The following is a 12,278-nucleotide window of genomic DNA, read 5'->3' as shown; positions in this document are numbered from 1 at the left end:
TGTAGACCAAAAATTCAAAGAATGGGCAAAAAATAACTAAGCCTTTATTTTTTATTCCCCCAACTCTATTTTTTTTTTTTTTTTTTTTCACTCATATTTTAATCATCTTTTTAATATTCTCTTCCAACCCTCTACACTCCAACTTTTCCACAGCTTTACACACCCATTTTTTTTTGTAGTTTTCAAAGCTGAGGTGTGAATGACCAGGCTAAAACATTACATTTAAGTATTGTCCTTCTCTATGGTCAGTGGCGAACCAGACGCATGTACAGTTTTCTAATGATCCTCTTCATGTCTGCATGCTTGTTGGCTGAGACCTGATGTGGCATCTCACTCACTCTTTATCCACTGACCTTTTTTCTACTTGCTTGCTGATTGGATTAGACCAGGCTGGAGTTCGCAGAGGTCAGTGGCCAGTTGCATAAACTGCTTAGACTAGTCTTACAAGTTAGTCATCCATTTTTTTTTTCTTCAAGAATGGTCATAACTTTTGAATCCAAAAAGTAAAACTGATTAGCCTTAATGGGGGCAGTTGTGGCCTCATGGTCAGAGAATCGGACTTGTAACCTGAAGGTCACAGGTTTGAGTCTCTGTACCGGCAGGAAATTTAGGGAGTGAATGAACAGCTCTCTCTTCCACTCTCATTACCCTTGAGCAAGGCACCTAACCCCCAACCCCCTTGAGCACCACAGCGAAATGGCTGCCCACTGCTCTGGACGTGTGTTCACGGTGTATGTGTGTGTTCAGTACTCACTGCTGTGTGTGTGGACTTGGATGTGTGAAATGCAGAGCACAAATTCTGAGCATGAGACGCCATACTTGGTGTACATCACTGATTAACTACTTGTTGGTCAGACTAGTCTTTAAGACACAGTCTTTAGTTAGCGGGAATGTTTATGCAACTGGCCCCAGATCGATCAATCATTTGATTCAATTATATTCAAATAAACGATAAATAAATGCAGTCTTGGCACACTCTTTTCTAAAAGAGTTTTCACAGCAATACAATATAAGCACCTTTCTGTTGAATAGTTCTTAAAAGAACAATTTTATTCTTAGTGTGAAGAATTGTTTTTTTTATATCAGAATTTATTTTTATATAAGAACCTTTTTCCAGTATTTTTTAAAGAGTGTAATATAAAAAATTGTACCGACTCCAAACTTTTGAACGGTGATATAGTTTGGAAGCAACTTTTGCCTGAAACTAGATCACATTTTTTTGACAGTGAGAAGGGTGGATGAGCAATGGAGTGCGTGTCTATGCATGGCATCTGCAGTGTCGCCTATGCTAGTGTCTAATCACCACTGACATCAGCTGGAGTTTATTTTTTACCCAATCCCATTGGCAGATTGTATTTTGACTTGATCATTTGAGGATTTATACTAGCAAATCTTTGGTTTACCTACAAGAACTTTGGCTGGCTCTACCAATGTCAAATAAATATCCTAAAGGAGTGTTCAGTTAAATTCCTAGGTTTTCCTGTAGTGAGGTGACCCTGATTAGATCTTTATTTAGCAAACTCTGACTGTAGCGGACCCCAAAGCCTTGATAAACGTTTTATGGGCAAACTGTTTGAAATGACTTTCTCTCAAATGCTTTGGGGCGCTAAAGGAGTTGATATTAATCAGCATTAACTTTCTGTGCAACAGTGGTTTGATGTCTTAGGGCATTAAAGGTACGGTATCTTTGCTGAAGAACTGAGGTCAAAGGATCAATAATGTGACGCTGAGTGATGCTTTATGGGAAACTGATTAATGGGCAGCAATTGTGCTGATCTCACCTTGGATTAAAGCAGACATGCACTCTGGGAGATGGGGACACAAGTGCAGAAAATACTATGAAGCTAAATCATACAATGGGGGACATGTTTTAGGGTTAATTCTTTTTTTTTTGTATGATGATTTGAATATGCATGTTGCTCTTTTCATAGCTAATACCTTCATGGACCAAATTTATATGTCTCAGTTAAAGGCTGTCTTTTATTTTTGAAATGGGCAATCTTAACATTCTTTAATAATTAGTTTTACCTAAATATAACTTGCTGAAGATTGAAGGAAGTCTTGAATGACGTCTCCAAAGATGGAGATTAAAAGAAAGTGGCTGTTTAAATGTGGAGCGTACACTCTTAAAAATAAACGTTCCAAAAGGGAGTTATCGCATCGATGCAATAGACCTTATGCAGAGCAGCGCCGTGACAGGAATGAAAGTGAGGCTGTGAGGGATAGTATGCATGTTTTCTATGGCATCCACTGTAAAAAGCAGTATAAAGCTCCTAGATCACCTATCAATTTCCACAGATCATGCAGTCTGGAGTTTGTCTACTGAAATTTCTTGGAAAGATATTTTTGCAGTGTTTCGTCAGCAGAACAATCCAAAATGCATTAAATAACAGTTCAACCCACAGAAGAGATGTAAGTGTATCCCTCACAGCCTCGCTTTCATTCCCCTTAAAAATCAAAGATGGTGCTGCTGTGAATGTCTGTAAAATAAAAAACAATTGGTTCCCCAAAGAGCCTTTCAGTGAACAGTTCTTAAAAAGAACCATTTTTATTCTTAGTGTGAAGAAGGTTTTAATAATCCAAAGAACCTTTTTCCACTATAAAGAACCTTTAGTGCAATAGAAAGGTTCCATGGATGTTAACGGTTCTTTATGAAACCATTGATACCAATGAAGAACCTTTATTTTTAGAAGTGTATTTTGTCTGTTGGAGTGTAAAGAAATGCATGTACATCTGTGGTGCTGCTTTCCAGAGGGGAAGGAGCCCTTCAGGCACACAACAAAGGAGATCTTCGGGCTGGGTGATAAAATAGACGTGCTGAAAGAGATTGATGCGTATGGGGGTGTAGTCTTTGACTCACAGGGACGACGCTCTCCTCTTCTGTTGTTTTTCTTTCTTCTGGTCTCCCCCTCCCACTCACCCCTTTTTTTTTGTTCTTCCTCTTATTTCACATTAAAATAGATATAACTGTTTTACTGGTCAGTTTCTTAAATCCAACAACTTTATTCATGTTGTGCGTCTGTACCATCACACATACTTCATCACCAAGAGACTGAATTTTTCAAGCACTACATGAACAAAGTGGTATGAAGAGTCAGTTAAAAGTCTGGGACACGAACAATATGCATTAATAAATATATAGAAAACAAATTAGGGAAATGTGCATATATAAAGAGTATTGCATTTTTATAATTTGACATGTTCTTTTAAAAAAGTCATCTCTTATTTTGATTTTATTGACAGGATTTAAAGAGGGTGCTGTCCTTTCCTCCATATCCAGGGGATTATCTGCACCCAGTGGTGTACGCCTGCACTGCAGTGATGTTGCTCTGCCTGCTGATTTCTATCATGACATACATTGTACACCACAGGTATGTACTATAATTAAGCTGCACCAGTGACATAAATGATTAAATACAGCATAGATCTGAAAAAAAAAAAAAACGGCTTGTTTGGAGTTGAGCATGCACTGATATTGAAATTCTGACTGATATTATATCATATACACGACAGTTCAAAAGTATGGGGTCAGTAAGATTTTTGTGATGGGTTTTTAAAAGAAGTCTCTTATGCTCACCAAATACAAATGGTAAGTTACCTTACTGTGACCCTAGATCACAAAACCAGTCACAAGTAGCACGGGTATATTTGTGGCAATGGTCAACAATACATTGTATGGGTCAAAATTATCGATCTTGCACCCTCAGATTCCAGATTTTCAAATAGTTGTATCTCGGACAAATATAGTCCTATCCTAACAAACCATACATCAATGGAAAGCTTATTTATTCAGCTTTCAGATGGCGTACACATCTCAATTAGACAAAAATGACCCATGTGACATGGTTGTGTGGTCCAGAGCTACAAGTGAGACGAGAAATAATATAAAAAGAAAATGAGTCAAAACTGATAATTTTGATTTTGATTGATAAATTAGTTTGAAATGAATCCACATTTAAATAAACACTGGCCAATAAATATCTACAGGACTACTGGTACTGATAAATAAAGATGACTAAAATTAACCAAATGCCAATACATTAATAATATATTTTTTGGTCTAGTGTCTTTCTGCAGCCAGAATTCAGTGATGTTGATGTTTACATGGTGCCTTTTTGTATTGTCTTTCCTCCACTGAAAACATACAGCAGCAATTTGGAGCACCAGTACTAACACTGGAAGGTCACAGTAGGGATTGTTTTTGGGACAGACTGCCACAATAGTGCTGTGATCCTGAGTCAGACCGCCAATATTTATAGTATCATCACCCCTGACTGTCACAGTTATTTCCAGTGAGTAATGCTTGCTCTGTGGAGAGGGGGCCACTTCTAACCTTAGAGGGTCGGTGCCAAATTTAGTGAGCCACTCTACTTTGAGACACTTTGCAGACGGGGTCAAAAAGATTCTTTAGTCATAGCATTGTGCTTCAAAGGCAGTTACTTGTTCCCTTCAGTGGTAAGATGTTGATGTATTACTCATGGCGCAACTGTCTCTTCATCTGACATGAGTGTGTGTGTCTCTGCAGCATAATCCGAATCAGCAGGAAAGGATGGCACATGCTCCTCAACTTCCTCTTCCACACTGCCGTGACGTTTGGGGTGTTTGCAGGAGGCATCAACCAGATCAAGTACCCTGTGATCTGTCAAGTGGTAAATCTCCCAGTTCTCTACCCTGTTTCTTTGGCCTGAGCGAACCACATTATTCATGCCCTGTGTCTGTGGCTCTCAGCTCAGAGTCACTGTAGCATATGGCCTCTTTGACTCCTGAATTAGCATGGTCGCCATTTACTAAGGCACAGAGGGCTTTGTTTGGCAGGGGTGCTCAGTGGTGAGAGGCTAATGCACTGGGGCTCTAGGATTGCCATAGCCTTTCAAAGTGTAGCACTTATTCCTTCATCAGAGACATTTTCCAGCCTGGATCAGTGAGTTAGATTAATTTGATTATGTTTATAGCCGCATGCTTATTAAACATATTTTGCTTAATGACAGCAGTTGATTCACTGTCAGTAAAGCTCTAGGTTTAAAAGCATCAGATTTATGACTGGACGCATAATGAACATGCATTAGACATGCGGCCCGTACACAGTATATCTACAGCAGGGCACGAATGACTGTCAAATTCTTCCTCTTTCACATTAATCAAGAATTAAAAGAAACCTGTAATTTGTAAAATATATCAAATAAAAACATGAAAATATCAGGGTTGTGAATTGAATTTGAATTGGAATGACAGGAAGAGAAATGTATTGAATTGCAGGGAAGTGTTTTGCTGCTTACCCGCTATTTCAAGCTGTATGATGAAAAAGACAACCGTTTAAGAGTTTGGAAGAAGTGTTCTTCATATTGAGTACACCTGTCTGGTTTCTGGAAGCATTCATGCTAGATCATTCCATTCACATTGCTTAGGAATAATTTGCATAATCTAAATATTTATTTTAATATTAAGTATAATTTAATGTATTTATGTGACTAACATTTGTTCTAACATTTATTTACATTTCCCTAGATGTAAACAAAACAGTGAATATCACATTTATTTTTATACATTTACACAATTTATTGAAAAAACACGACTGATACTCACAGCACATAATAATTTGCATCCAGTACCCCATATAAACGTCATGTGTATCATATATGAACGGATGGGTAGGAAGGTTTCTTTTATGCAGTAAGTGCATTGGACCAAAGAGGACAACAGCATGACCTCACTGTCTGAGGAGGATTACCTCAAACTCCCCCTCAGTGCATCCTTCCTCACACACCAAGGCGGCTACACACACACTTCTGCTTCAGTTTTCTGTGCCAGTCTGCCCTCTATGAGCGAGCTTTCAATGTTTAATGTTTCATCTTGTTCGTTGACAGGTTGGCATTATCTTGCACTACTCCTCCCTCTCTAGCATGCTATGGCTGCTCTTCACTGCCAGAAATATTTGCAAGGAGGTGTCTAAGGCTCCGCCAATACCTCAGGACAGGGACCCTCCCACACAAGCACGCCCTAAAGCCACCATTTTCAGGTACACAGCATGACTGTCCATGAATTCACTAAAGATTGAGAATTCTAATTCAGAACTGGGTTTATTTCTCAAAAAAATTCAGGAGTACTTGGGATTTCTCAGGATCTCTCATGTTTTCCAAGGGTGCATTTACACGTTATATTGTATATATCAACAGTTATATTGTGATATATTATTACACTTTAAAATAACTGTTTTCTATTGTAATATATTTTAAGACTCGTTCCTGTGACTCAAAAGAACAGCATTAATTTGAACTAATTAGAAATATTTTGCAACATTAAAAAATGTATTTACTGTCACTTTTGATTTTATTCCGTTCTGCATAAAAGTATTAATTTATTTTAAAAAAATGTACCGACCCCAATATTTTGAACAGTAGTGTATATATTTTTTTCTTTTAAGAATTGAATGCATTTTTTTTTCTGATTTGATAATGTTCAGTTAAAATTTTAAAAAAGCATGTTTCTTGTCCACAACACGACAAGATTTTAGCAGTCAAAACCGCGTAATCTGACACAGTGACTTATCGTAACAGACAAAAAAAAATTGTAATCTAAACCAGGCATTAGAGTCTATTAATGATTAGATAGATAGAGATAGATACAATTGCCATCCCTAGACATTTATCATTTTGATCAGATAATGAAAATCAGTTTTTCTGTCTTTTTTTAACCCCATTTCCTTTCACCTCTTTGTAAGGTTTTATCTGGTCAGTGGTGGGGTACCCCTAATCATAGTGGGCGTTACGGCTGCTGTTAGCTTGGATAACTACGGTAGCAGAGATGACGCCCCTTAGTAAGTATCACATTTACTGGCATTGCTTAATTAGCTGTCAATTGTAATATGTTTACTCCATTTTTAACAAGCCTGTAAAAATCACCAAATGTCACTGATTCCGGGAGATGTGTCTTAATTAATGCTATAAATTAGCATGAGGTCTGTAATTAGATGTAGAGTGGTACCAACACTGTCAGTTGAATTATTGTCTCTGTCTGTGCTGCAGCTGTTGGATGGCCTGGAAGCCCAGTCTGGGCGGCTTCTACGGACCCACTGCCTTCTTGGTCTTGGTAATGTGCATCTACTTTCTGATCACATTCGTACAGCTAAAGCGGCACCCGGAGCGCAAATACGAGCTCAAGGCCATGACCGAAGAACAGCAGCGTCTAGCCGTGGCTGAAATCGGACACTGCCACGCCGTCAGTGGAGAGCCAGGTGAGCACGGTGAGCACACAGGCTGCACAGCCATCACAGCGTCTATGTTGGCCAACGAGCACTCTTTCAAAGCTCAGCTGAGGGCCACCGCCTTTACGCTCTTCCTCTTCCTGGCCACCTGGGCTTTTGGCGCGCTTGCTGTATCACAGGGTCATTTTCTAGACATGATCTTCAGCTGCCTGTACGGAGCATTTTCAGTCACATTGGGGCTTTTTCTGCTTATTCAGCACTGTGCCAAACGTGACGACGTGTGGCACCGGTGGTGGGCCTGTTGCCCCAACAAACCAAAGGTGGAGGTCAATGGGGAAGCGGCAGGAAACGCCGTTCCCACCACCCAAAGTCACAGCCATACCCCGTCCCACGTGCAGAATCAAATCCACTGCCAGGTCGACTCGTCCTGCCTGGGTAAACCTCTACTCTCTCCTCACCTCCACTCCCCATCGCCACACTGTAAGTTGGGTACTCTGCCTTCCACCCAGAACCATATGAGCACCTGCTGTGCCACGCTTCACAGTCCCTCTTCGATTGGGAATGTGACCCGTCCACAGTCCCTCACTGATGAACTGCCCCGGCCAACCCTTCCCCTGCAAAGCTGCCTAAAGGACAGGTCTAAGACTCGATCCTTCAACCGACCTCGGCCCTGCCTCAGGGACTATTCTTACCACATGACCTCCACCAGCATGGATAGCAGCGTGCACAGCTCCCATTTGGACAGCCCCCACAGTGTGCACCTGGACAACCCTCTAACCTGCCACACGTCACACTTGGATACTCAACTCTCTTGTCACAGCCCCCATCCGGACAACCAGCTACGCTGCCCCAGTCCTAGTCCTCACCTCGAGAGTCTGGCTTCACACGGCCTTCACGATAGCCTCTCCTGCCATAGCGGGCACTTGGACAGTCAGCTCTCCTGCCACAGACACATGTGCTGTGCCAAAGCAGACCCGTTCTCGAGCATATGCTGCCCTATAGCTGAACCGTTTGTAAGCTCTTGCCAGGCGGAGGATCCTGACATGGGACCGCTGATGTACAGTTGCGCAAAAATGGCAGATAAACAGGACGACGCCATGCTGCACTTGGATATAACACCTCCGCGGCCATCTTTGTCATGCTCCCAGGCCACACTTGGCAGGAAAGGCACCCTCAGCCGGCGAGGGACGCTGAGCCGGAACAGTAGTCAGCAGGAGGACTACCTACTTGCCTCGGATTCCACGGGTAACATTAGGACTGGACCTTGGAAAAACGAGACAACCGTGTAGGCTTGTGAATTACGTGCTAACCTGTTTCTCTCGCCTGAGCTAAACTACTGTGTAGTCCCAGGGCTGTTACCCAAAGGCCCTCTCTTCTCTGAGCTAAGCTACTGTGTAGTCCCTCTGCTGTGACTTCCCTCTCTCACCCGCCCCATATAACTTCTCTCCCCCTTTAAAGAGGCTTGAACCTCTGCTTACCTCTTCTCAGACTTCATTTCATGTCTCATCCCAGCTCCATTTGGTTTGTTCTCTTGACATTTTGATATGGCAGCAAAGATCACATGCCATACATGTTAATTTGGATGGTCTTTTATAATCAAACTGATTTTTGTACATGTGTTTTTGGGTATGGTAACATAATGTGCAATTATGTTGTTGTGGATGTGTGTGTGTGTGTGTTTAGTAGGTAAGAAAGAAGTGAATGCATGTGTATATGTCTATTTGCATGTGACAACATGCTTGAGTGTGTGTATATACCAGATAGCAAGATGAGTCCTCTCTTTTAGAGCCAAAATCTCCCACATTTCCGTTTTGCATTTTAGTAAAAAAGAAAAAGAAAAAAAAACCTCTAAATGATCGCCAAGTGTGAAAACACCAGCATTTAATTAGATTTTCACTTTGAAAGAAAACTGAATTATCACTGTGGAAATTAAAATGAATCAATGAACATATGTGAGTTATATGTGCCAAATAGTACACTAATGAAAAAGCAACTTTTAAAAACTGAGATTTAGCCCAAAGTACCAAGTAGTCTGTGATATGTTGATAATGGTGTGTGGTTGTCAAAACGAAGCTGTCATTTGTTTTTTTCTTCTACAGACATAAAAACAGCAAACAAATAGTCTCCCTGTGTTTCCATGGTGACAAATCATGAAGAGAGAGGTGCCCAGTCAGAATGCATTTTGAACTGCACATGCGATGTATGCACATAAAGTATTTAGTTACTGGCAATGAGGTGCAGATCAGTTCAAGTCAATGGCCTTACAGAACCCATCAGTTTTGCGTTGATCAAAAGTCTTATCTTGCACTAAAGCATGTTCACTGTAATCTAGGAAGCAATCATTTACATGTCTAATGGGCTACATACATTCATGTGTTTGACAGTAAAGCATCTAAGCTTACTGGAAACACTCATGGTATTTATTCTGAGGCAAAAAAATGGAGGGCTTCACTTTCTACATTAGAAGAAAGGAGACTTTTAACAGTTTATATCACTGTGCCAACTCACCTTGCTCATAAAAATGGTCTGATTTTAACAATTTGCCCACTGATCGTTTGACAAATGAGCTTCCAAAAAAAAAAAAAAAAATCTGCATCAACTCATATTGTAAGTAATAATTGGTAAATCATATAGTAAGTTCATTAAAACAGACATGCAATATTATCTTTTTTTTGTACTGAATTTTGATTCAAGAAATGAATCACATTTACATAATGCCACTAAAAAGTAAATCACTAAAGAGTGTCAATATGTAAATTAGATTTTTTTTCTTCAGTAAAACTTGATATTTTGGGCTTTTCATTGAACTTGATATGTGATTTGGTTATTGAATGGTACAGTATTTATTCTTGATTTTTTTTTTTTTTAATTAACACACCTGAATTATAAAATATAAGTTGGTGCAGATGCAACTTTGTCTTTTCATTAAACTTAATATGTGATTTTGTGAGCATATTACATTTTTTCTTGATTTAAATTAAGACAAACACATGATCACAGAAATCAGCAAATAGCTACTTGATTCTGTGCACATTTAAGGAGTAATATATATATATATAACTTTTTTTTTTTCAATACCGTGTGATCGTATTTGTCTCATTGGGTTTTTAATAATATGTGCCATTATTTGATCATAATAACCGAATAATATTGAATGCCAACAGAAGGGTCACGTGGAACATCTGGAAAATTCTTTGTTGTGTTTCTTTGTGAGCTCAGGGATCATGTTGCATTTTTCACAAGTACAACCACACAAGATATAAATTGGCATGGAATTATTATTGGCTATTGGCCCCCAGAGTGTCACCAAATTATAATAATAAAAAAAAATTTTTTTAAAAAGAAATGCCCCTCACCCAACCCATGCTTTCTGCAGGTGTGTAACACATGGATACTATTAAGCCCTCCCTTGAATCCCTGGAAGAAATTAAATTTGTCTAGCTGCCTGATTTGCCATGTGTTGTGCTTTATCTTCACCTACATAACCCACCTGTCATTGATAGCATATGAAAGAACTAAAGTTTTTTTTGTTCTTTTTTGGTGAGTACATGTGATTTGTGCTCTGACCTGACCCAAAGCCAGTTGTTTTGTTTTTTACATTTGCCACAATTTCCAATAAATGTATTTTATCACCTGATGCTGTGGTCCTGTTCTCTCTCTCTTTCTAGAGGCTTCAAAGTATTGTGCGAAAATGCAATGCATTATGCTCAAAGTTGCCTGAGTGCTTCCCTAACTAGATCTATTTCTCATTCCGCCCATTCGCAGTGTTGTGTGAAGGCCAGTGCGCTTTGTCAAAATCATCCTTGAACTCAGCAGGAAGAAAAGGCATCGCCTTCGCCTTGAGTCGGGCGTGTGCTTATCATGGCTGCGTCTCAGCTCTTGCTGACAGTCTTCAAAGCTGCAGGGCCTGGACCATTGTTTATTCATCAGTCCTCCCCGTTCTGCAGCTGATCCCTGCTCACACATTCTGTTGTCAAGGACTCTGACATCGGCTCGGAACTGTAGGAACCAATAGATGATGAACAACTGCCAGCTTGTCCTTACTGAACCCCTATAGGAGTTTTTAGCCTCCAACTCAACAGCTGTGAGAGGTTACCGCTGGTACATGCTTGGGAACTTCTCAATGTTTTATACTGAACATTTGCCCACAAGGCTTCTTGAGGTCCTAACTAATAGACTTATTGACACACACACACACACAAATACTTTGTTTAATTGAAGAGGCCTTGTATGTAAGAATCCAAATCAAGAAGAAAAGCAGAAGAATGCAGGGGTGAACAGGTCATTTGTTGAAGTGGAAGACAAACAACAAAATGCATTCAAGCCACACAACCAATTCACACGGCTAAATGAGAATAAGCAATGTGGAGTTCACTGAGTAACCCATTGGGTGTTGTCGTTAAAATGTTCTGTGGAGACGAGCGCCTTCGCTTCTAATCGCGTCAGAACTGCAGGGGGAGCTGCTCCTCACTTCCACCTGCTGGTGGACTTTAACACTGTCCAGCAGAATGCACACTCAGGGAGGGTCAGGGAGTGTATTTGGGCTTGTGTCATAGGACCAAATGCGGACGCATCAAACTATCATCTCAGACAAATCATCCTAAGACTGTGGCACTGTTAATAATAAAATGACAAATTGTTTGTTATTAAAACATTTTTTGATTTTGTAAACGATAGTGAAAAATTCACACTGTGACAATAATTTAACTAATTGAATTAAAACATTCTGTTGACAAACATATCTATACTGAAGAAGAAGAAAAAACAGCTAAAACCATCCTTGGCGTGTCTTAAGAATGTCTTCTAGCATGGTTACAGTATGTCTGGTCCGGCTAGCCTTAGCTGGGCAGGCTTTGAAACCAGATAGACACCAGGCTGGGAGACCAGGTTGACCAGTTTAAACCAGCCAACCATAGGCTGGTTTTAGCTATATTAGTTTTTTTATGTTTCTTTGGGGGGGGTTTTCAGCATGAACAATGAGAAAAAATAACCTGTCAGTAAACTGAAGCACTTTGTTAACGGGTTAATTAATTTAACTCACCCAAATGCACCATACGATATTAATCACTAATATACT

At 39.9% G+C, this 12,278-nt stretch overlaps 1 protein-coding gene across 6 annotated transcripts in view; it reads left to right on the top strand.

Moving 5' to 3' along the window:
* The window catches only part of adgra1a (adhesion G protein-coupled receptor A1a), a 29,410-nt gene extending 19,643 nt beyond the window's left edge, over positions 1-9,767 (top strand). For all 6 annotated transcript variants that reach the window (XM_079596399.1, XM_079596398.1, XM_079596397.1 and 3 more), the window contains 5 exons: positions 3,244-3,371; positions 4,526-4,649; positions 5,865-6,016; positions 6,719-6,814; positions 7,023-9,767. In XM_079596399.1, coding sequence (XP_079452525.1) covers positions 3,322-3,371; positions 4,526-4,649; positions 5,865-6,016; positions 6,719-6,814; positions 7,023-8,490 — 1,890 coding nt within the window. In that variant the 5' untranslated portion in view covers positions 3,244-3,321 and the 3' untranslated portion in view covers positions 8,491-9,767. The remainder of the gene's footprint in view (positions 1-3,243; positions 3,372-4,525; positions 4,650-5,864; positions 6,017-6,718; positions 6,815-7,022) is intronic.
* Positions 9,768-12,278: the final 2,511 nt, after the last annotated feature.

Source organism: Phoxinus phoxinus, assembly GCF_949152265.1.
Source record: "Phoxinus phoxinus genome assembly, chromosome: 21".
Classification (NCBI taxonomy): Eukaryota; Metazoa; Chordata; class Actinopteri; order Cypriniformes; family Leuciscidae; genus Phoxinus; species Phoxinus phoxinus.
This window is presented reverse-complemented; position numbering and strand designations above follow the sequence as displayed.